The sequence below is a fragment of the Prionailurus viverrinus genome, unplaced genomic scaffold (assembly GCF_022837055.1).
Source record: "Prionailurus viverrinus isolate Anna unplaced genomic scaffold, UM_Priviv_1.0 scaffold_63, whole genome shotgun sequence".
NCBI lineage: Eukaryota > Metazoa > Chordata > Mammalia > Carnivora > Felidae > Prionailurus > Prionailurus viverrinus.
Window position 1 is genome coordinate 18,923 of NW_025927625.1, and position 24,305 is coordinate 43,227.

The 24,305-nt window shown below is 63.4% G+C and overlaps 1 protein-coding gene across 1 annotated transcript in view; it reads left to right on the forward strand.

Moving 5' to 3' along the window:
• The window catches only part of SLC6A3 (solute carrier family 6 member 3), a 37,505-nt gene extending 14,288 nt beyond the window's left edge, over positions 1 to 23,217 (forward strand). Inside the window, exons 4-14 of the mRNA XM_047848429.1 lie at positions 1,287 to 1,425; positions 2,151 to 2,285; positions 7,091 to 7,194; positions 8,378 to 8,502; positions 11,145 to 11,257; positions 12,433 to 12,561; positions 13,347 to 13,446; positions 17,026 to 17,126; positions 18,320 to 18,487; positions 19,634 to 19,705; positions 23,131 to 23,217. Coding sequence (XP_047704385.1) covers positions 1,287 to 1,425; positions 2,151 to 2,285; positions 7,091 to 7,194; positions 8,378 to 8,502; positions 11,145 to 11,257; positions 12,433 to 12,561; positions 13,347 to 13,446; positions 17,026 to 17,126; positions 18,320 to 18,487; positions 19,634 to 19,705; positions 23,131 to 23,154 — 1,210 coding nt within the window. The 3' untranslated portion in view covers positions 23,155 to 23,217. The remainder of the gene's footprint in view (positions 1 to 1,286; positions 1,426 to 2,150; positions 2,286 to 7,090; positions 7,195 to 8,377; positions 8,503 to 11,144; positions 11,258 to 12,432; positions 12,562 to 13,346; positions 13,447 to 17,025; positions 17,127 to 18,319; positions 18,488 to 19,633; positions 19,706 to 23,130) is intronic.
• The last annotated feature ends 1,088 nt before the right edge of the window (positions 23,218 to 24,305 follow it).

Genomic DNA, 24,305 nt, shown 5'->3' on the forward strand with positions numbered 1-24,305 from the left:
CCACCATGGCTCCGTGACGCCTATAGCTGGTGGGAAGCTCTGGGGTGCGCAGATTTCTCCCGTGGGCATCAGGATTCTTCTCTTAGGACCTCAGCAAACCTGGGCAGTGATGGCTCCTTTCATAAAACGGGGCCGCTGCGCTTCCTGGAGCAGCGGCACAGCCTGCCGTCAGGGTCAATCCGAAATCCCGGCCGCCGAGGCCAGGCAGCGGGTGCACGGCGAGTGTGATGGTGCCGCCACCTTCCCCGCGGGCGGTCACGGGGACCTAAGGGACTACGGTGCAGGGAGGCGCCCAGGACCCCACAGGTGGTCACGGGAACTAAGGGTTCTGTGTATCTAAGGAGAAAGCATGTAAAGAGGCACCCAGGGGGGCGTCTGGGTGGCTCAGTCGGTTGAGCGTCCGACTTCGGCTCAGGTCACGATCTCGCGGTTTGTGAGTTGGAGCCCCGCGTCGGGCTCTGCGCTGACGGCTCGGAGCCCGGAGCCTGCTTCCGATTCTGTGCCTCCCTCTCTCTCTGCTCCTAACCCACTCGCATTCTGTCTCTGTCTTTCTCAAGAATAAATAAACATTAAAAAAGAAAAACATTTTAAGAGGTGCCCAGGACCCTCGCACACGGGCACGGGATCTAAGGGGATGCCGGGCAGAGAGGCACCCGGGACCCCCGCAGATGTTCGCAGGGATCTAAGGAGAGACCGACCCCCAGGGAGTGCTCCGTGGGCCACGAGTCCCGCTGCCTTTCTTCGTGGCCTCGTGGCCTGCCCTGAGGATGGGTTCCCTCCACGAGACGGGTTCTTGGGCAAGCCTGGAGCAGAGTCGTCCTGAGTCCGTTACCCGCGGAACCCTGCTCGAGGCAGCTGGAGCGTGAGAGCGGGTGCTGCCAGCCGTTCCGCCGTCCCCTGAGAGAGCGGCGAAGGCGTCTGTGTGTCCTGAGCTCAGCCTCGTTTCTGCCGAGGGCGCCCTGGATCACCGCGCAGGGCACCACATCACTGAGCACCTTCCCTCTGGTTTCTGCAGCTCCGCAAAGCGGGGACGCTGAGAGCGAGAGGTCGGGGCTGGGCTTCTGCGGGCTCCCGGCAAGATACAGCCCTCGAGGGCATGGGCCCTGCCCCCCAGCCACGCTTTTGGGCCTGACCCTTCTGAGCGGGGTCTCCGGTCCCATCGGGCCGGGGGATTTCCGCCAGGCCTCTTGGGGGCGGGGAGTTCTCTGGGCAAGCTCAGCTTTACGGTTCCGGTTCTGGGTAGGGAGGCAGCACCCTGAAGCACCCGCCTGTCCCACCCTCTCCAGGCGAGGCGTGCTGCACCTTCATGAGAGCCGTGGCATCGACGACTTGGGCCCCCCTCGGTGGCAGCTCACATCCTGCCTGGTGCTGGTCATCATCCTCCTCTACTTTAGCTTGTGGAAGGGAGTGAAGACTTCTGGGAAGGTGAGGCCTTGCCCACTAGGGAGAGGACACACGGCCATGCTCGGGGAGTGAACTTGGGGGCCGCGGTTGGGTTGGGAGTGGAGAGGTGGGCCGTGGTACGTTGGGGAGGGCGCAGGTGGCTGTGGTAGGTTGACAAGTGGACAGGTGGCCGTGGGTAAGGAATGGCATCAAGAGAAAGGCGCTCACGGCAGGGTGTTTCCAGCGTGAACGCAAGCACACATAAATTGGTGTTTGCCGATGAAAATATTTTGGTGGTTATCTGGGCACCCAGAGCAATTTTGACCAAAACGTGCATCGCTTGCTGTATGCATGGAGTAGGATACCAACCCCCGGGAGCCTCTCGGTGAAGACGGGTTCCTTTCCTCCCTCCGTCTCCCAGCCCGGAGTCCGTCGGCTACACGCCGACTATGCGTGCGTGTGCGCACCTAGTGCAAATTCACTGCGTCTCACTCATCAGGGACTCAGCCCCTCCCGCCCACTGCTGCAGACCAAATGCAGAAGAGGAATGTCCCTTCTCTGCCAAATGGTCTGTTCCATTTTAATCCCTGGGAAAGTTACAGGGTAGAGGGCATTAACGGTGCGCTGCAGGGAGACTTTGCTGAGCTGGCATCCCGTGACTGTTTGGGACGATGGGTTTCCCATCCGGAGGCCACCAACCACGGTGACGCTGTGCCCGCCCTGCCGGTGGGTGGCCGGTGACGCCTGGTGGCACTGTGTTCTCCCAGGTTGTGTGGATCACGGCCACCATGCCGTACGCCGTCCTCTTTGCCCTGCTTCTTCGAGGACTCACTCTCCCTGGGGCCGTCGACGGCATCCGAGCGTACCTGAGCGTAGACTTCCACCGACTCTGCGAGTCTTCTGTGAGTACGGCCTCGCTCGTGGCCCCGCTGTGCGCACGCGCTAGCAGGCTCCGTGCCGCGGGGCTCCCCGGAGGCGAGGGACCCCGGAGGCGGCAGCGGGGCCAGAGCCTCTTACTTGCCCTGCTGTGTCCGCCGGCCCCGGGCCCCGCCCGCCGAGTGCACTGTCAGGCCAAACAGAGGGACGTGCGGGCGCGGCAGGGAGCTGAATGGACCAAATGAGAAAGTTGGGGGAGCGGGTCCCCTGCTCCGTCTCTGCAGGAACAGAACAGAAGGCTGCTTCCACCCGGCACCTTCCGCGTGGCCCACCCCTCTCCCGGACAGAGGCCCTCGGCCTCCTCTGCCCAGCCTGTGCCAGCAAGTGTGGCCACGCACCTGGAACGCAGCCCGAGCTCTGGCTCCCTGCTCAGCACGGGTGCACGGACCAAGGCCCCCTCCTGGGGAAGCCAGACCTTGTTGGTGACCGTGGCACACGGGAGCCGTCTAAGTCACGCCACATCAGAAACTAGGTCTGCGGCGGGCCATGCGTTTCTCCAGCACAGGACGCGTTCGTTCTGTGTGCAGATATTGGGGGACGGCCTCGTGAAGGGAGGAGGCCTGGCCAGGCCGTGGGACAGAGGTCTCCCAGGACAGGGAGAGAGAAGCCACAGCAGCATTTTAGGGAGACAAGACCCAGAAATGGGGGTGGCCATGGGCAGAGGCGGGCGGTGATGGAAAAGGCATTCAGGGCAGATCATTGAAAATTCGGGTGCACTAGATTTTAGCAGATAGTGGGGACCCCAGTGGCTGCCCGGGGAATGGCCTCACGGGGAAGGGTGGCCGGGATTTGGGGGGACGAGGCGGGGGACCGGGGGCCTTTTGGAAGATTGTTGCCCGATGCCACCGGAAGGCGGTGAGAGTCAGGTGTGGCGCTCAGCCGCGAGGAGGGAAGGCGCGGCCCCCAGGCAGCAATGGGGGGAACAGGTAGGAGGGGAGGCAGGTGCAGCTCCTAGCCCCCAGGGAGCAGGGGAGTGGCAGGGCAAGGTTGTGCAGCTGCAGCAGCGGTGAGAGGCACCGCAGGCAAGGGCGGGTGAGCAGCACACAGCGGTCCACGCGAGGACAGGCAGTGAAGCCGTGAGAGCAGCAGGCGGGTGCTCCGTGAGAGCGAGGAAAGCGGGAGAGCATTCACGTGGGGAAGGCCGATGGGCAGACGCGGTGTTCTTGCAGGAGGAGGAGGCTGTGGGTGTCAGAGGCCAGTGGCGGGAGGAGGAAGAATTCGAAGAAAATAACGTGAGAACAACGTAAAGAGGCTAGTACTTCGCGCAGGGAAACCGGGCAGTGCACAGGAAGAAGCCAGACTGATGCTGCAGAAAGACGCTCACGTGTGAGGCAGAGAAGAGGAAATGGCAGATGTGAGAGGTTGCTGAAGATCAGGTAGATGATGGATGATAGATGGAAGGTAGAATTAATAGATAAATGGATGGATAGATGCATCGATGGATAGGTAGAAAGGTCTGTAGGTAGGGAGATAGATGATGGATGGATGGATGGATGGATGGATGATGGATGTTTATAGAAGTAGGTAGGTAGATAGATGCATATATAGATGATGGGTGGATGGATGGATAGATAGGTAGGTAGGTAGGTAGATGGATAGATGATGGATGGATGGATGGAGAAGTAGATAGGTAGGTGGGTAAATAGATGGATAGATAGTGATGGATGGATAGATAGATGATGGATGGATTGGATAGATGGATCATGGATGGACAGATAGGTAGATGGATAGATGGATGATAGGTTGATGGATGGATGGATGGAGAAGTAGATAGGTGGATAGATGAATAGATAGATGATGGGTGGATGGATGGGCGGATGGATTGGATAGATGGATGATGGATGGATAGATAGGTAGGTAGGTGGATAGATGGATGAAGGATAGAGGGATGATGGATGGATGGATGGAGAAGTAGATAGATAGGTAGATGGATAGATAGATGATGGTTGGGTGGATAGGCAGATGAATTGGATAGATGGATGATGGATGGATAGATAGGTAGATAGATGGATAGATGGGTGATGGATGGATGATGGATTGATGGATGGATAGATAGGTACGTAGATAGATGATAGATGGATGGATGGATGGATGGATAGATGGAGACGTACGTAGGTAGGTAGATAGATGGATGGATAGATGAAGGGTGGATGGATGGATGGATGGATAGATAGGTAGGTGGATGATGGATGGATGGAGAAGTAGATAGGTAGGTATGTAGATAGATGGATAGATGATAGATGGATGGATTGGATTGGATAGATGGATGGGTAGGTAGATAGGTAGGTGGATAGATAAATTATGGATGGATGGACGGATGGATTGGATAGATGGATGGTAGGTAGGTAGACAGATGATGGATGGATGAATAGATGGATTGATGGATGGATAGATAGATGATGGATTGATGGAGAGATAGGTAATGGATGGATGATAGATGTTTGGATAGATAGATGATGGTAAAACAGGTGATAGATGGTGGGTAGTTGCTAGGATGACCAGTGGATGGGTAGACAGTTCAGTGACCAATTGACGGACACAGAGGATGGGTGATGGATAGATGATGACTACCTTGGACCAGTCAGCGTGACCCGTCCTCTCCAACCACTCTGTCAGCTCAGGGCTAGGAAGGGATGTACACCAGGACAGAGCAGGCCCACGGCCCCTGGACTCCAGTGAGCCTGAGGTCCCGAAGAGACAGGTCCCTGCGATCCCGGGTCCAGAGGGCAGAGCCACTCCTGTCCTGCTGTGGGGTCCCGGCTTCCCTTTGCGGCAGCTCCTCCAGGCCTCCAGTGGGTGTGGCAGAGATGGGGCCTCACTGGCTTGCTGATGGTGCTGGGGTGTCCTCCCAGGGCTCCTCCGGCCCAGGTGCTGCCGGTATTTCCAACCCTCGACTCTTGGTGGCCACACACAGAGACATCCAGTGACCCGGGCGTCCTTCCCTGGGGCATGGCAGCGGAGCCGTGCCCCACAGGTGCACCCGGGGACGTGGTTGCCCAGGCTGGCCCAGATCAGGTCACTGGCTCCCTGGCAGGCCTCCTCCCAGGCTTGGCCCCGACCCATCCCCCGGGGCTCGGTCTGAGGGGACCTGCCGGAAGGCACCCTCACTACTCTCGGGAACGTCTGGAGCGGGGCTTACGCACAGGCTCCTGGCAAGCAGACAGGGCAGAGAGAGCGTCTGCCCCGTCCCTTCCCGTGTCCCTGCCCTGTCCTGACACAGAGGCGGCCCTGCATCCTGAGGTTCCGTTTCCGGACCCCGTGCGGACAGGGGGCTCCTCCTCAGGGGTCAGCATCCTCAGGTGCATCTAGACCCTCGTTCCTCCATCGGCCGACCTTGGGGCTGCTCCACGGGGTGGGCCAGGTCCAGGCGGGGGCGGAGGAGACCCGTCCTGGGAGAGCTCCCCTTCCAGCGGGGGAGCAGAGGTCAGGAAGTGAAGGAAGGAAGGGTGGTTCCAGGTCAGCCCAGAGTGGCTGCCAGGTGGGTCCCAGGGTGGGTCCCAGCATGGGTCTCGGGCTGGGTCCGGAGCTGGGTCCCACGGGGGGCAAGGAACAGAGGCCTGGACCGAAGTCCGGGAGGCACATCCTGGTTGGCGAGCCGCACGTGCAGAGGCCGGGTGCACGCTGACCCGGCCAGGGCTAAGCAGGAGGCAGGAGCCCCCGGTGACCTCAGCTCCTGCCTGCAGCCGCCTGGCCAGGCCAGCTGACCGGTGACCGGCACACGGGGGCACGGGAGATGGCCGAGCAGGGGTCCTTTGGCCCACTGCCCACTCAGCCACCCTCGGCCTCGTGCTGAGGCCCAGCCAGCTGCCTGTAGCACACCGATCGTCAGAGTGATCCCAAGACCCCGAGCATGCCGCCCAGATGACAGGAGCCCTGCTGGTCCTGAGCGTGGGTGGACGGCCGGCCCCCGGCAGCCCTGGAGGCACCGCCTGAGGGTCCCGCCCACACGGGCCACCACGGGCCACAGGGTCTTGCAGACACGGGCCCCGGAACGAGCCAGCCCCTTCAGACGGCAGCTGTGGCCTCGACTCTGCGGGGTGGTTCCCCCAGGGAGGGGGCCATCTGCTTTCCACCCCCAGCCAAGGCCGTGCGGGAGTGAGGCGGTGCCCACCTCCCCGAGAAGCTCCCGTGTCACCTGGACGCAAACGCTCCTGTGGGACTTCAGATACCGTATCGGTCCAGTCATCGGCCACACGCCTTGTACACGTGCGTGCTGCCCCGGTGTCATCCGTGCTGGGCCGAGCAAGCACACACCAGTGTCTGAGTTGCGGTCAGGCCTCCCGGGCCCGTCCACGTGGGTCACTAAGTGTATACCGCGTGCCACGGGAGAGACGTAAAGCTGTGTCAGCGGGCACAGGTCCAATCGAGGCACCAACGTCCGTAGCATTAATAAATGAGTGACGGGTCTGGCCGCGTGGATGACCTCCTGACATTCCGGGGGAAGCTGCAAACAAGGCCCTAAGACACGGCCCCTTTGCGTGCTGGGCTCTCGGGCCAGCGACACGGCAGGGTTATTCCCGGAGACAGCATTTGCCGCCGATCATGTGGTCGCTGCGATTTGCTGTTGGTAACAATGTCGTGTTTAAGTTCAGCCCTGTTCCACGGCCCCCGGTGGCGGTCTTTCGCATGGTTGCCTGTGACAGCCACCTCTCCTGAGCCCCTCTTGCCCCCCTCCCTCCCCACTGCCCTCCTGAGCGCGCCCCCTGCACCCCTGCCCCTCTCTCCCCTCTGCCCTCCTGAGCGCGCCCTCTCTCCCCTCTGCCCTGCGCAGGTCTGGATAGATGCCGCCACCCAGGTGTGCTTCTCGCTGGGCGTCGGCTTCGGGGTGCTGATCGCCTTCTCTAGCTACAATAAGTTCACCAACAACTGCTACAGGTGAGAGCCGAGCGCCTGGCCCTGCCCCAGAGCCTTCCAACTCCCAGCTTTGGAGAGAACGTGTCCCCACACGAAGGGAGGGCGTTTGCTGTTTGCAGAGCCTCTGAGCCAGAATGGCTTTTTAAGTGGGAACTGAAAGGCAGAAGTTACAGGCAAAATGTTGATTTTCCCTGTAAAGAAGGTACAGAGAACACACGAAGTGGCTCTTCACACCCCCAGGAGGAAGCTCCTCCCGCTCCCCCGAGGATCCCCCTCCTCCAGCTCCAGCTGCCCCTCCCCCCAGTGTCCAGGCTCAGGCCTCCCCCGAGACCCCCCCCCCCCCACGACGAAGCGCCCATGTGTCTTCCCACCGGTCCCGCACCGAGGGAGCGGAGGCCCCAGACCCGGTGCAGGGCACCCAGGGAAGGCCCGGTGAGCTGCAGCCACACGCTGGACCCCAAATGGTTGCAGAAACCAGAGCAAGTTCATCTGGGACCTGCTTTCTTTGATCCTTATGGGGTCGTGTTTGTTTTCTTCGCGTCATGGGGACAAAAACTGCAGTGAAAATACAGTGTGCACGGCCAAGGGGCCGCACACGAGGGAGGACAGCCTCTGCCCAAGCCCACCTGGTCCTCACCCGGGTCCGGGCACCGTGCAGCTGCCCCTCCTCCACTCTGGCGCCCGATGGGCTGCCCCTGCCCTGCTGTCCTCCAGCCCTCTCAGTCCCCAGCCTTCAGAGCGGGGCCCCCGGGCCGGCGGTACGGGCACCCCCGCGCTGGGAACCAACAGACGTACAGCATCTGGGCCCCACCAGACCCTCCCCTCAGAACCTGCATTTTACCAAGATCCCCCCGAGGCATCTAGGAGCCCTGTCGGACATGGCTGGGGACACCCTGGGCTGTCTGTTCTGCACCCCCGGAGTCCCAGCATTGAAGGTGGGCGCTGTCTCACCTTCGGTGCCGGGACACGGACGGTTGGTCACCCCGGGGCCCGCCTGGGGCTGCAGCCTGGACACACCCGGAGCCTAGAGCTGCTCAGCCACCGTGAGCACCAGGCTGTCTGCGGTACAGCCCGTGGAGAAGCTGGCAGGGTCCCTCAGGGAAAGCGCCCCTCCAAAGCCACCTGCCCCAGACGCGGTACGTTAAGAACAATGGCAGGAGATTGTCGCTGCCGCAGCACGTGGCGGGGCTGTCTCATCCCCCAGAGACGCGGTCATCACCACTTCGGTCAATTCCCTGACGAGCTTCTCCTCCGGCTTCGTGGTCTTCTCCTTCCTGGGGTACATGGCCCAGAAGCACAGCGTGCCCATCGGAGACGTGGCCAAGGACGGTGAGTCCCCCTGGGCAGGCCCGGGGCGCCCCCAGCTCTGCCTGCTCCACGGCCCTGGCCACCCCACCCGGTCCTCCCAGCATTTACCTCGCACAGTGGGAGGGAGAGCCGGGGCCTCAAGTGCAGCTCACGGGAGTGTCACGTGTTCCAGAGCGGAGAACCCACGGTACTCGGTGAAGCGACGCTCCCGCCGCCCCGCTCCCTCCCCGCTGCCCACGAGCTCCCGCCAGAGGCCTCGGAGCTGCAGCACCAGGGTCTACCGCCCTGTCCCTGGGGTGGGACCTGGCACACAGCACCCCCCTGGACTTCGTTTACACTTCGCTGGGGGGCCCTGCAGCTCAGGGGTGGGGTCCCTGAGCTACTCCAAGCCACACAGACGGCAGGGCTGGAGAGCAGCTGGGTGGCTTGGGACAGATTTGGAGGGGTTGTGCATAATGGCCGGAGAGATCCTCAAGTCTCAGACACACAGGGCAATGGAGATACGTGTTCCCAGCCCACGCCCCCAGCCGATCCGCAGACACCAGGTGTGTGAGTGCGGAAGTGGCCACAGGTGGGTGACACGGGGAGCAGAAAGCGTGCCGGGAGGCCGGGCTCAGGTGTGGGGTGCAGACGGGGCCCCCTGGGCATTTGTGGGGGCTGCCCAGTCCTGGCACGCGGGTGCAAAGTCCTGGCATTGGGTCGGTGTGGGACTCCAGGGGCTCCTGAGATCACGACAACCCCTCGCCTGCCCAGGACTGCCTGGCAGGTCAGAGAGGAGGACTCTACCCCTGCGCCTCTGTCTTCACCCCTCGCTCCCTCTGAGAAGGCGCCTATCCTCCTGGGGGCTGCTCCTCAGGCTCGGGAAAGCCCTGAGTCTCACTGACTCATTTCCTCCTGGGTCTTTTCACTCAAGTCAGGGGCAGGGCAGCTGCTCAGGGAGGGGAGGAGGGGAGCAGAGGGCCGCCCCACCCGTGCCCGCCGCTCGCAGCCATCACCCCGTCTGGTCCTTGCAGCGCTGAGGCCTCAGACTGCCGCCGTGAAAGGAGGAGGCGAGGGTCCGGCCTTCGGGACTGGCAGGGAGGTCAGGGGCTGGGCGTGTGCCTCCTCAGTCCACGCGCTTTCCTCCAGGAAAAAAATCCAATAAAGGCAGGAGAAGGGGAACATACTGCAAATAAATACAGAGCGGTGAAATTTACTCACTGCTGCATTTATGCATTTCTCCTGCCTTTGCCCTTTTTTATGAGAAATAGTAATCGCTTACAGAACCCCCATTAACCCCTGAGCTCAGAGTGAATGTCTTCTATGCGTTTCCATGGCCGGCAAAGTAAATGTCATTTAGCTCTAATTCTCGAGAAAACAGGGTGAAATGTTAACTGAGGTTCAGAACCGAAAGTAAGAGGTACTGACACCACGTTCAGTCGGGCTGACCGCCATCTTTCTGGGTCCAAGGCTTAAGGCATTTGGACCTAAGAGCATCTCTAATGAGCCGCCCCTCACCCCCACGCTGAGGACTGTGCCCCTTCCATGGGAACAGGAAACGCAGGGAAGCCCAGGTCCGAGCACGGGGTCCCGTGCGGACCCTGGGACACCCTGGCTGTGGCCGCTCTTCCATTTTCCACCACGATCCCTCAGTGCCCCGATCCCGTCAGCTGGGGCCCGCCACGGCCCTGCTGGAGACTGAAGGAAGATTCGGGAAGCTGTAAGTTATGTCCTTACACGCACAGGTGCAGCAGGTGTGCTAGTGCCCGTGAAAATAGTGAATTACCAGTTTCTCATGGGAATATTTTTACTTTGGGATCATTTGAGACCACACCGCACTCAGTCTGGTTGAGTCCCGCACGGCTCCCATCCCTGCCTCCCTGCCGGCCCGGAGCCCACGGCCTCCACGCCCACCCAGGCCGCACTCACGGGGTAAGAGGGCGGGAGTGTGTGTGTCCTGCACCCAAGGCCCCCTCCCGGGGATGTCCCAGAAGGGGATGATCCCCAGGGCTCAGATGTGAGCAGAAACCTGCCCCTTCGAAGCATTCGCTGAGCTGGTATTTTCTATACTCATTGTGTGGTTTTCAAAGATCAGACACAGGGCGATGCGTTGACACAGAAAACTGTTGACGTGATGCTACGGGTACCATCGCGTGAGCGTGTTCGTGCGTGAGCGTGCGTGTGTGTATGCACATGCATGAGCGTGTGCAAGCTTTTACGTGTGTGGGCACACGCATGAGTGTGTGAGCACTGTGTGTGGGCGCACGCGTGTGAGCACGCGTGTATGAAAACGTGCATTTGCGTTGGGGCACGAGTGTGTGTGTGGGTGCGTGTGTCTCCAGCGTGCACGGGAAAGCCGACCCGGAGGTGTCCCTGTGGTTGTCAGGGCCGCCGGGCAGGTCGCCGGAGCCCCTCCCGCCCTGTCCCGTGTCGGTCCTGCCCCCGTTTCCTCTGCAGGCCCCGCACCTGGCCCACCGAGGGACTGGAGGAACGTGGCGCGCGCCCCCCGGCTGATTTCGGGTTTCCATTTGCCGGAGTCCTGGGCCAGGCGCCCACCGAGTCCTCAGGAGAGAGGGCTCTTCCGGGAGAACGGGGAAGAAGGCGACGGGAAGGACCCTGCCCCCTCCCCGGGCCGGGGAGGCAGGAGGCTGCGAGCCAGTAGCGAGTGAAGGGTCTGCTTTCAGGGCCCGGGCTGATCTTCATCATCTACCCCGAGGCGCTGGCCACGCTCCCGCTGTCCTCGGCCTGGGCCGTGGTTTTCTTCATCATGCTGCTCACCCTGGGGATCGACAGCGCCGTGAGTGACCCCCCCCCCCACCTCGTGCACCAGAGGGGCCCTGCCGGTCACAGCTGGGTGCCCTCGAGGCCTCCCCACAGAGTCTCTGTGCTCACCCCCAGACCCTGCCTGGCGGGAAGGAGGGACCCCACGACCGCTGGAGACCCTTCCGGAGGCGGGGGAGCTGGGCCAACTCCCCCTTCTTCCGCTCGGGGCCACCAGCCCCGCCCTGTGCCTGAGTCCCACAGACCCTAAGCGCACCCGTGCGGGGCCATTGGCAGGGGCAGCACAGGGAATGGGGTGAGGACCACCCAGAGCCAGGGCCGGCCCCTCCTACTCCCCGCTTTCCGGGACCCCTGAGCCCCCCGGGAGGGGTGGACGCACCTGCAGGGCAGGGCAGCAATGGCGCCGCAGCCCGGCCCCGGCCCACCGAGTATCTTCCCTGTGGCCCCGTGCGTGTGTGCGCGTGTGGGTGTGAGTGAGTGCGTGTGCGTGTGCGTGTGCGCTAGGAAGGCAGCACGTGGGCCTACAGGACTCCCTCGGGCTCATCTGTCCCCAGTGCCTGCTCGGGACCAACAGCTGAGACCTCGGGGTCCCCATGGCTTCCTGGAAGGTGCAGAGAACCACGAATCCCTCCCTGTGTGTGGGTCACGGACCCTCGTCCTGGGCCCCGCGTCCCAGCCATCTGGTCAATGCCCGCTGGGTGACCACGGCCCCGGGCCCCACAGCTGGTGGGGATGAATCCCATGAACAGCACCTCCTGGAGGAAGTGGTTTCGGCAGAGTAGGGCAAAGAGGGCCACCAAGTAGGAGGACGCTTGGAAGACGCCCCTTCGCGATGGCGCACGGAGTCCGGGAGGTTGTCCCAGTGAGCACGGGGCCCGTGGCCACGCCAGGTCTCCCCAGGAACCAACAGGCCGTGCTGTGGGGAGACGTCTGTTTAGAGTAGGCGGGCGGGGCTGAGGTTTCGTGGCGGTGCCACGGGTGGTGTCCTGTGAGTGTGTGGCCAACGTTGGCCACTCGGGGGTCACCGCGGGGGACGGCGTCCGCCCCCGCGTCCACGTTCCGGTGGCCGAGGGCACTCGCACCCCGGATGCCGTGCAGCCCCCGCTTGTGTGCACACCCCGGGTGTGGGTTCGGTGGGCTTTGCGTAGACTGAGGCCCGCCCGCAGTGCCGCACCCCTGCTGTTGCTGCAGATGGGCGGCATGGAGTCGGTGATCACCGGGCTCACCGACGAGTTCCAGCTGCTGCACCGACACCGGGAGCTCTTCACCCTCTCCATCGTCCTGGCGACCTTCTTCCTCTCCCTCTTCTGCGTCACCAACGTAAGTACCGGCTGGCGCTTGGCCTGACCATTCTCATTATTAGCACTTGGAGCCGGACAGGGGGCTGGTGCCACCAGGCCAGACAGAACCGCGTGTCCGAGAGCCTCCCCCAAGGCAAGCCGTGACTTGTAATGACGCGGGTAGTTGTGGTCACACATGGGGTAGCTGTGGTCACACTCAGGGTAGCCGAGGTCACACGTGGGGTAGCCACGGTCACATGTGAGTAGCCGCGGTCACACGTGGGGTAGCCCTGGGGCATGTGAAACAGCCTCAGGTTACTGCAGCTCCTGGACGCCCCCCCACCCACCCACCCGCCGGGAAAATGCCTGTGGCTGAGTACCTGCCTGTTGGATCTGTGGGGTTGGGGGCTTGGGACAGGCCTGTCCATGAGGACGGGAGCTCCCTTCCCTCGGAGGCCCTACTGTGTTTGGCATGTGGTTGCTTTTCATCTCTGATTGCACCCAGAGCCCCAGGAGGGGAGGGAAGGGAAGGGAAAGGGAGGGGAGGGGAGGTGTTAGGGGAGGGGAAGGGAGGGGGAGGGGCGGGGAGGGGTGGGGCGGTCCTTCCGGTCTCTGCACAGAAGGCACATCCCCGAGAAGCTGCGTGTGGACTGGTTTTCAGTGCCTGGAGCCGGCCTGTGTGGGGAGTAAGAACGTCTAGAGGCCGAACCCACAGGCCGGGTGTACGTTTCGGAAAAAGCGTTTTTGTGAGCGAGGTTTCCGTGGGCGGGGCGGGGCGTGCCACGCCGGACACCCCAAGCTGAGCGGGCTCTCCCCCTCTCGCAGGGGGGCATCTACGTGTTCACGCTGCTGGACCACTTCGCGGCCGGCACGTCCATCCTCTTTGGAGTGCTCATCGAGGCCATCGGGGTGGCCTGGTTCTACGGTAAGGATGGAGCCTCCGCCGGGGCCGGCTCTGTCCCTGTGCCGCCTCCTTTCCCACAAAGCCGCCTCGGAAAGGGGTGCGTGTGGACTCCCGGAAGCTGAGCGTCGTGGTTCCCGTAGCGTCACCGAGGACGGGAGGCTGGGGAACCATGTGCCGGGCGGGGTCAACGAGGACGGTTCGCCTGGATGGCGCGCACGTGCTTGCCGTGGTCAGAAGCTTTCAGCGTGGCCACCTGGTCGTGCCGTGCAGACGTCCTAGCTGGCCGCTGGCAGAGAAGGGCTTGTGGTGACTTTGGGACGCTGACGGCTGGCGGAGGTGAGGCGACTCACAGAGAAACGGGCCTGTTTCTTCCTGGGGAGCCTGACCAGCAACGCAGTTCGCCGAGGTGGGAGGTGATGGGAGGCTTCCAAAGTGCCACCGCTGCTGTCGTACCCGGCGTCCCCGCCGAGCTGGGTGGCAGACCTCCCCGAGTCAGCCGCCGCCTCCTGAGTCCCAAATACGAGCCCCTTGTGGTTGGGAGCCGCTGCGGGGTAGGCTGCCCCCAGACCCCTCCCAGGCTGCCGAGCTGTGTCCCAGGGTGCCCAGGTGTAGTCGTGACAGCCACGGGCACCCGAGCTGGAGAAGGCCCTACCCTTCCCTGTCCCGGACGGTGGGGCCGTGGCGCTGGCCCCACTGCCTGGCCGGGCTTCTGAGGGAGTTAGCAGAGAAAGTTCCGTGCAGCAGGCGCACCTGTCCGTGACCCTGTGCGACTGAGCCCTGAGCTAAAGGTCTGTGGTGCCACACCAGGTCGGCTTGTGCAGGAGCCCCAGGGCCCCTCGAGGGGCACATCTCTGCCTCGGAGCCACGGACGCTTTGGCCTGGAGAGACCCGTGGGCTTTGAGAGCCTTCCTGACAGTAGCTCCTATTCCAAGAACATTTTTCCTATTCTCTTTTCTACAGAAAAGGGAAACCCCGAACTCTGTGCTTTCGTCAGCACCTGGAGTCAGTGCTTTATCACTTTAAGTGGCACTCTCTCCCCCACCCCCAATCGAGCCTGGCAGTGGAAGAGAAAGCGCCTCAAACCCACCTCCGGTCACGAGCTCAGTGCTGGTGGAGGTGCGAGGGGCGCCGGGGACCGCCAGCTCCCCAAGCCTCAGGAGACGGAGTCCGCGTGGTTTCTCCAAACGGCAACTCCCGTCCCCCGATCCAAGCGCACAGCCTGTGTTGCTTGTATGGCTGCGTCGGTGTGCGGGGCTCTCTGCACCAAGCATCCCGAGCCGACGACCGGGTGCCAGGAGGGGCCGAGGGGCCAGCCTTGGCTCTGCCTGTCCCCGTTCCCCTGGTCCGTCCCCGCGTCTGGGGTTCTGATGATGGGGTTGGCGTGTGCGGAGGGAATTCTGAATGGAGGTGTCTTCTCGTGACACCCACGAGACCCACTCTGGGCTCAGCAGACCAGCTGTGGTCGTAGGAGCAGAGGCCAGACTCAGGGAGGGAGAGGTCACTGTTGAGGTCTAGAGAAAGTGCCAGTTCGTTAGGCTTCCGGCAACAGCTTTCCTTAAAAGATAGTGATTGTGGACATAACGCTGGCACACCATCCAGCCTCGAAAGGAAGGACATCGTGACGCCCGCTGGGGGGCGCCATGCTGAGCGAGACAAGCCAGGTCAGAACGGGCGGGGGAGGGGAGTCAGCACTTCATGGGGTCAGAGCTTTGGTGTGTGTGGGGGAGGGGGAGGTTCTGGATACGATGGTGGTGACAGCTACACAGCAGTGTGAGTTGATGCCTCTGAACTCAGCACTTAAAAATGATTAAAATAGTCAATTTTACGTCGTGTATTTTACCACAGTTTTTTAAAGGGAAAAAGGAACAGTTGAGGCAGAAAGGCAGGGACAGCGTTGGGGCCTCACACGTGTCCCTCGGTGATCATGATGGTAGAGGAGCCAACATCACCCGTGTCACAACAGTGAACGTGCATGGGGACCTTGGCCAGCAAGACCAGGGGGCGGTGTCCAGGGGGTGGGGTGGGGTGGGGAGGGGAGCACCCCGGCACAGGCCCAGGGGGGTGGGAAGCTCCCCAGCACAGGCCCAGGGGGTGGGGTGGGGAGCACCCCAGCACAGGTCTGGGGAGGGGCGGTGGGGAGGGGAGCACCCCAGCACAGGCGTAGGGGTGGGTGGGAGTGGGTAGGGGAGCACCCTAGCACAGCCCGGGGGGTGAGGGGTGGGGAGGGGAGCACCCCAGCACAGGCATGGGGGTGGGTGGGAGTGGGGAGGGGAGCACTCCAGCACAGGCCCAGGGGGTGGGGTGGGGTGGGGAGCACCTCAGCACAGGTCCGGGGAGGGGGGTGGGGAGGGGAGCACCCCAGCACAGGCATAGGGGTGGGTGGGAGTGGGGAGGGGAGCACTCCAGCACAGGCTCAGGGGGTGGAGGGTCGGGAGGGGAGCACCCCAGCACAGGCATGGGGTGGGTGGGAGTGGGGAGGGGAGCACTCCAGCACAGGCCCAGGGGGTGGGGTGGGGTGGGGAGCACCTCAGCACAGGTCTGGGGAGGGGGGTGGGGAGGGGAGCACCCCAGCACAGGCGTAGGGGTGGGTGGGAGTGGGTAGGGGAGCACCCTAGCACAGCCCGGGGGGTGAGGGGTGGGGAGGGGAGCATCTCAGCACAGGCCCGGGGGGTGAGGGGCGGGGGGGAGGGAGCACCCCAGCACAGGTCCGGGGAGGGGGGTGGGGAGGGGAGCATCTCAGCACAGGCCCGGGGGGTGAGGGGCAGGGGGGGAGCACCCCAGCACAGGCCCGGGGGGTGAGGGGCGTGGGGGGGAGCACCCCAGCACAGGCCCGGAGGGGGAGGGTTGGGGAGGAGAGCACCCCAGCACAGGCCCGGGGGGTGAGGGGCGTGGGGGGGAGCACCCCAGCACAGGCCCGGAGGGGGAGGGTTGGGGAGGAGAGCACCCCAGCACAGGCCCAGGGGGGAGGGACGGGGAGGGGAGCACCCAGCACAGGCCCAGGGGGGAGGGACGGGGAGGGGAGCACCCAGCACAGGCTCGGGGGTGGAGGGGGGTGGAGGGTGGGGAGGGGAGCACCCCAGCACAGGCATAGGGGTGGGTGGGAGTGGGGAGGGGAGCACTCCAGCACAGGCTCAGGGGGTGGAGGGTCGGGAGGGGAGCACCCCAGCACAGGCATGGGGTGGGTGGGAGTGGGGAGGGGAGCACTCCAGCACAGGCCCAGGGGGTGGGGTGGGGTGGGGAGCACTTCAGCACAGGTCTGGGGAGGGGGGTGGGGAGGGGAGCATCTCAGCACAGGCCCGGGGGGTGAGGGGCAGGGGGGGGGGGAGCACCCCAGCACAGGCCCGGGGGGTGAGGGGCGTGGGGGGAGCACCCCAGCACAGGCCCGGAGGGGGAGGGTTGGGGAGGAGAGCACCCCAGCACAGGCCCAGGGGGGAGGGACGGGGAGGGGAGCACCCAGCACAGGCTCGGGGGTGGAGGGGGGTGGAGGGTGGGGAGGGGAGCACCCCAGCAGAGGAGCGGGGGGGGAGCACCCAGCACAGGCCGGGGGGGGGGGGGGGGGGGCGGTGTCCTGACCAGCCTGCTTGGCTCCCTCCGGCCCAGGCGTGCGGCAGTTCAGCGACGACATCCAGCAGATGACCGGGCGGCGGCCCAGCCTGTACTGGAGGCTGTGCTGGAAGTTCGTGAGCCCCTGCTTCCTCCTGGTAAGGGCCCCGCGTGCGCACACGGCTCGGTCCGGGTCCCTCCGGGGCCGCACACACCTGGGCTTCCCCGATGATGGGAGGCCGGGGTGGGGCCTGCACGCTGGCCTTAGCCAGAAGGGCGGCCTGGCCCCCAAAATCCTCTGTGGCCTCCTGACGGCATCCCCCCCGCCCCCGGCCACACTGAGAAGCCTCAGCACCGGTCCCCCCGTGCGTCTCACCTCTGCCGCGGGGGCGAGGCCAGAGAGGGCCGGCGAATCTGCACCTCGGGGGTGGGGTGCGGCACGGGGGCTCTAATGCCGAGGACGGGAGTGACTCGGGCCCTGTCACGAGCGCCGCCCTCGGGACTCTCCCCGGGCACCACTGGCACGTCTGGGAGCTGCCTGGCTTGTGTCATCAGGCCCGGGGCCGCCAGTTTTATTAGCACAGGGCCACACGGGTTCAGTAGGGATCGTCCCTGGCTGCTTCCTCAACAGCAGAGCGGAGCAGTCGCGGACCGAGGCCCGGTGGCCCAGAGCACCTGGACAGGTGACCCCGGGAGGCCGTTCGAGGGCGGTCTAGGTCTGAGCTGCTCACCGGGACGAGCATCCTGACCCCTCGGCCCTCCGCCCGGCCCGACGGTCCCAGCTGCGTGTCTGCAGCTGCTGGCGGTTCAGACGCGCCATCCTGGGCCAGCCGGTGGCTAGTGAGAGACGGAGACAGAGAGAGATGGAGACAGAGAGATAGAGACTAAGCCAGAGCCAGAGCCAGAGCCGGAGAGGCAGGGAGACAGGAGGAAGCGGGAGCCCGGCCGCCAGCACGGACAGGGTTTCTCCCCGAGCTGCACCCAGACACCCCGAAGCCGCCGACGGCCCCGGCCGGCGCCTGCCTCCAGACCATGGCGGCGGCGGTCCGAGAGCTGAGGTGGCCGGGGCGTGGTGCGCGGGGGGGGGGGGGGGGGGGGGTCTGCTGGACAAGGTGACACGGAGGGCGTGCGCCAGGCACGGCCACCAGGGGTGAGGGGGCGCGCAACCCCCACCCCACCCCCGCCCTTGCGGAGCGGCACGTGAGCGCCCCCACCCTCTGAGGGGCGCCGTCTGCAGGGCCCGGACCCCAGAGCCGCCTTGCCCGGGAGACCCTCCCCGTGAAACCCTCACTCCCGGGCCACGTGGTCTGCCAGCTGAGAGCTGCAGCCTGAGCTCTGCCCTCACTTTTAGTTTGTGGTCGTGGTGAGCGTCGTGACCTTCAGGCCCCCGCACTACGGAGCCTACGCCTTCCCCAAGTGGGCCAATGCCCTGGGCTGGGCCATCGCCTCATCCTCCATGTGTATGGTGCCCGTCTACGCAGCCTACAAGCTCTGCAGTCTGCCCGGCTCCCTGCGGGAGGTGCGTGTCCACGCGGGCCCCACCCTGTCCCGCCCCGCCCCCGCCGGGAGACCACACCGCCCAGTGGGCGTCCACCCCCCACCCCCCACCTCCAGCCCTGCTCCTGCTTGTGCACCCCCACGACTTCTGACCTCCAGGAGGCGTGGAAGGGGCGGGGCCACAACGGAGAAGGCAGGTGCAGGAGGAATCGCGGCTGTCTATGTGCGTGTCCGTGGGTGCTCACGTCTCACGTGCCCTCCCGTGTGCGCACGTGTGTGTACCTGTCTGTGCACACTCGTGCTCCACAGAGCCTGGTGAAGGTGGGAGGGCAGCGGTCAGGGGCTGGGGCTGGAATCCGCGTCCAGTCTGTGTGGTGGGGGTTGCCCTGGGCCCCCCCCCACACACACTCGTTCCCCAACCTGTAAAGGAGGGGGCGGGGGACCAGCCACCACTTTATCTCCTGGCCCGGGATTCCTGGAAGCAACAAAGGGCCCAGGCCTCCTTGGAAGGAACGGCCCGAAAGGTCGCTCCGAGGCCGCTCTGTGCCTGCGTCCCACACAGTTTCCTGGGGAGAGTGGGCAGCCGAGCCCCGTGGCTGCGCCCTGGCCAGTCCGGGGACCCTGCTGGGGCCACACGGCTCCCCCACAGGCTGGAATGAGCAGTCCTGGCCAGTCGGGCCGGGTCTGGGGCAGGCACGGCCCCAGGTCCCTGGGATTCCCCGGGACCTCTTGGGAGGTAGGGACAGAGGGAGCCCCAGGGTCACCGGAGCCCCAGGCAAAGCAGGCTGGCATGACGCAGGGGGACCCCTCACTGCCTGCGGGGCCCAGCCAGGGGCCCTCTCTCAGCCTGGAGCAGGCAGGGCTGCAGCCCCAAGGGCCAGACTCCGAACACAAACCACAGAACATCTCAGTAGGTGAGGCAGGTGGGCTGTGGCAACCGTGGAGGGTCCCCGGCCCAGAGACTCCCAGGGGGAGTACGTGCCATTCACTCACCCGGAACCCACAGCCAGCTTGGTGTCGAGACAGAAACCTCCCCTTTCACGCGGGCTGGACTCTGCTGCAGGGTCTGGGGAGGCCAGGCCATCAGGCCCAGCCTCACGGCGTGTCCGAGGGGCCTGTGCACTTCACCGAGCACACGCCTGTGCCCACACCTCCCCTTCCCTTCTAGAAACTGGCGTACGCCATCACACCTGAGCAGGAGCGCGAGCTGGTGGACAGCGGGGAGGTGCGCCAGTTCAGGGTGAGTGCCCCCCTGCCGTCTCGGGCCTCTCTGAGCCACGAGGCCACGTTCATTCCCTGAGCAAACACTGGGAGCGGGCCGTGCGGTGCCGGGCCTGCCCCCTGAGCACCCCTGTACCAGGCGGGGCGGCAAGGGGGCAGAAAGAGGGAGCAGAGGGGTCACGCGTGGGGCGCGGGCCCCGGGAGGGGGCCTCCCGCGTGAGGGAGGGGGCCTCCCGCGTGAGGGAGGGGGCTGCCCCACCGGGGACCAGGGAGGGAGACGGTCTGAAACAGCTCAGAGCCTTGCCCGGCCTTGCCCTTGGGGGGCAGGAGGCCAGAGGCCGGGAGGTCTGGAGCCCCACCTGAGGAGGTCACTCAGGCTGCTTCGGGTTTGGGGGGGGGGGCTGCAGAGAGGCAGGAGGGCGCCCGGGGTGGGAGGAGCCGGGTCCCACGGGGCCTGCGGCAGAACTGGGTCTGTCCCGTCCTTGGATTTCTTCCATTTAACTTTCGCGAGTTTCTCAAGTGAGACCCTGGGCCCTCGGTCTCCAAGCTCTCTTCTTCCCTAACAAAGCGTTCCACCACGTTTAACCTGGTGTTTTCCCGATCGCTTAGTGCTAAGGGTATTTTAACTTTCATTGTGACTCCTCCACCCTGCGAGGTGCCTTCAAGTCCCCGGATGTGTAGGGATGTCTCCTTGATCTGCCTGCGGTCCGTGTGTGAAGCAGTCGCGTTCGCTCAGACGTCTGCGACCCTGTTCCCGCAAGCGAGTGCGGGCCTGTGTGCGGCTGAGCCCCTGACCCTTGGCAGACGCTAGCGCATCCTGAGATGAACGTGCCCTCTCGCCGCTGACGCGCTCCCCCTTCCGTCCGCCCCGCTAGGCTGTGGTCGCTGCAGTCCGTCTTGTACCCGCGACGCCTTCGCCTTCGGCTTGGCTCGCCCAGAGGACTGGGAAACACTAGAATATCCCACCTGGGGAGCGTACCTGTCCGCTTTCCCCCCGTAGCTCCAACAGATTTTTGCTTTATATCCTAAGGCTGCTTCTGAGGTAAAGACACGTTTCGGACGGCCACGTCTCCCCCGGGACTTCACACGTCTTCTCTCCCTTGTGGTGCTTTTGCTGCTAAAGTTCTCTGGGATGAGATGAGCATAGCTGTACCAGGTTTCTCCTGAGTCTCCCAGAAATATCTTGTGTAATCCTTTAAAGTTTTTTTAATGTTTATATTTGAGAGAGAGAGAGAGAGAGCACAAGCAGGGAGGTGCAGAGAGAGAGAAGGAGGCACAGAATGTGAAGCAGGCTCCAGGCTCCGAGCCATCAGCACAGAGCCCGATGTGGGGCTCGAACCCGCGAACCGTGAGATCATGACCTGAGCCACCCGGGCGCCCTCTTGTGTAATCTTTTCACTTTCAACTTTGCGACGGTCTCAAAATGCAGGCCTCTTTTGCAGACCTGGGGTACACCTGGAATTTTTTGCTCTGACAGAGAGGTTCGTCCATTTACATTTGTTGTGATCATTAACGCATTCAGGCTTGATTCCATGATCTTTTTAACTCTTTGCTGCATTTTTAATGTTTCTTTTTTCCTTTATTACCTTTTTATGGATCGCTTTTTGGAGGATTTGCTTTTTCTCGCCTTTTTCCCCTTTTTTCTGTTTGGAACTTACATACTCATATGCTTTACTTACATAATTATACTTTATTCCTTTAATAGTTACCTTTGAAATCGTACGTACGTATCTCACTTTAAATATATAAAGTACCCCCATCGTTAATATTACAAGGACTTATTATGCTATTAGCGTCCAATTTCTGTCTTTTTTTTTAACCCACAGATTAGATACTTATTATTATCACAATTATTGCTGTGTTGTATGGAAGTGCTCTCTTGGGTTAACGTGCATGTTGGCTATTTTTCCTCCCGACTTTTTGGCGTATACATCGCCCCTTTGAGGATCGTTTTCTTGCTTGAAGAAACAGTCCTTCGGACTTGCCTTTAAGGAGGGCGCCTGACACACGTCCCGACTCTCGTGTGTCTGTGAACTTTATTCTGCCCTTACCCAGGAGACCGCTTCCGTGCGCGCACGGTTCTCGGTGGACAGCTGCTGTCTTTGGCATTCTGAGGCTGCGCTCGGCGGCTCCCTTTGCACGAGACATCGTGCGCGTCCAGGGTCTGTGGACCGGTGGGTGTCGCCGGTTCTGGGAACTTTGCAGCCCACGCCTCCCACCCTTGCCCGTTGCCTCTGTTCCCCCCGGGGCTCCGGTGTGTGACACTCGCCCAGTCCTCCGGGTCTCGGCTCCCTCAAAACTTCCGTGAACTCTGCGATGCAGGCACGTGCACACACAGTTCCTCCTGTTAGATTTATTTGTCTAAGTGACAAAGGCCCGTGAACTGCCACACGGACGCCACGCTGAGAAACACGTGCGCCTGCCCGCGCCCCTCCCCCCACCCCTGAAGCAAACACAGTCCCCACCACTTTGGTCTCTCGCTTGACCTCTGCGCCGTGTGGTCCCCGCACATCGATAGATACTTCTGTGTCCCTGAAAAGCAGACTGCTCTGAAGTGGGGCGTCCCCGTGGAGCTCTAGGGCTCCAGCCCCTTCCACCTGCCTGCCCTACACGGCCCTGCCCAGGCCCCCGGGGACCCCGGCGGGCAGTGTGTGTCCCGGCCAGGACTGCAGACGCGCCCTGCGGGTCCTCCTGGAGGGGGCGGGGAGCCCTGTCCCACCCGCGGTAGACTCAGCGTCTTCCCGCCCCTGGTGCGGCCGCGTCAGGAACGAGCCTGCATGTTCTCGTTTCGAAGCGTTTAAAACATACGGTTCTTGCCATTTAGTGATCGAACGGCTTGTGCTCAAAAATAGGCCGAAGTAACAGCTGCATAATAGCAGGTGGTGACATTTGCCGGAGGACTAAATACCACTCTTGTCGGTCTTGGCCTCCCGGAGCGGTAAGTGGGGCCTGCCCCCGACTCCTCCGGGGTCGAGCAAACACAACGGAAGCGCAGGGTGCGGCCGTCCACGGGGACGGGCCTCAGAGGCCACACAGAGGCGGCCCCGGGGCGCCCGGGGCATCGCCGGTCGGCCAGCCGGCGTTGTCCGCCCGGCGGCTGGCGTGACACACGCCCCGGGGGCCCCGCCCCGGCCCGCCCACCGCAGCCCTGCTCTCTGGCTGCTCCTCGCCAACGGGTTTGTTTACCTGTTTCTCTGAGGCTCAGCGTGTAAGTATTCACGTGTGGTGTATTCACGTACATTTACATTACGTGGAAGGCTGTTTACGCGAGGCGTGTTCCTAGAAGCTCATCGTGGGCGTCCGGCCCGGGCGCCCCGGACCAGCGTGCCCGGCTGAGCGTGCTGCGTGGCGGCCGGGCGCTCTGCTGGCGGGTCTCTCGGCCCAGGAGCCGCCTTTACCCAAGTGGCTCCCGCTTCGCTCCTGAAGAGGCCGTTTCCTTTCTAGCTGCGCCACTGGCTGCTGGTGTAGAGGACGCAGAGGCCGGGGGGCCCCGCCGCGGGAAGCCGGGCTTCGGGAGAGACGGCTGCTCGGAGGCTCCCCCTTCTGCATTCCCGGGACCGCACCACGCAGAGGCTCAGCCCTGACCCCCTGCGCCCCTTCCTTGCCGCCAGGACGGGACTGGCCGTCCGTGCTGTGTCGCCGTGATAACTTGCCGTAGATCTGTGCCGTCCCCGCAGGTAGAAGACGTCCGTCCGTCCGCGTTCCGTGTGTGCCCCGCCAGCTCCCCTCCCCCGGCCGCCCTGCAGCGCGGGTCCTGCTGTCGCCCGTGTGTTGAGGACAAAAGTGGTAATTGTGGATGCCAAGAGCCCAGTGCTTGTAACTTCCTGGGTGTTCCGTTTGGGCTCAAATTAAGAAAGCCCATTGTCATATTTCGCCTCATTGTGCAGAAGGCACAGCGGGGAAACCGCACAAGGCAACAAACTGGGGGCCGCCACGTGTCTCCACGCCACGCACCCAGTCGCTCGCGGCCCCCAAGGGCCCCGGCGTGTGCAGCACGGATGCTCTGTATTTCCTTCTAGCCAAGAGAAATAAAACTCCGGGGAGTCCGAGTGAACCCCAGTCAGCCGTGGCCACCTCACGTGGACCCCCGGCCGTGGGAGAAGGCGTGCTCCTCACGTGTGGAGCGCGTGCCCCCCTGGCGGGCCCTGACCACACAGCGTGCCCGTGGCAGGCGGCCTGGAGACCTGGGCCCTGGAGAGGAAGGCCCCCGGGACTTGATTTCTCCCAGGCACACGTCGCATCAGTAACAACACCGTTTACGTTAGGGAATGGCTGTTTTAAATCCTTTTTCCCTGTGAATCAAAGCCAGTTCTCAGAACGCAGGGTTGGTTTCTGAACATCTGCTTGCCAACGTTCCAGTTGTCAGTTAAGGAATATCAGCCACGCCGGTGCAGACTGCGGCCCGCGTCGCCTGGAGGGAAGCAGCTGTCGGAAGTCAGAACCCTGCCGCGTGGTGGCCCAGCGAGGGGTCCCTGGTGCCCGGGGCCGAGGAGCTCCCGGCGCAGGGAAACCAGCTCGTGGACTGTCGGGGGTCGTGGCCAACAGGAACCGGGTCTACCTCCTTCTGAGGAGCTGAGTACTCTGCATAGATAACGGGTGTCGCATCTGTCTGTCTGTGT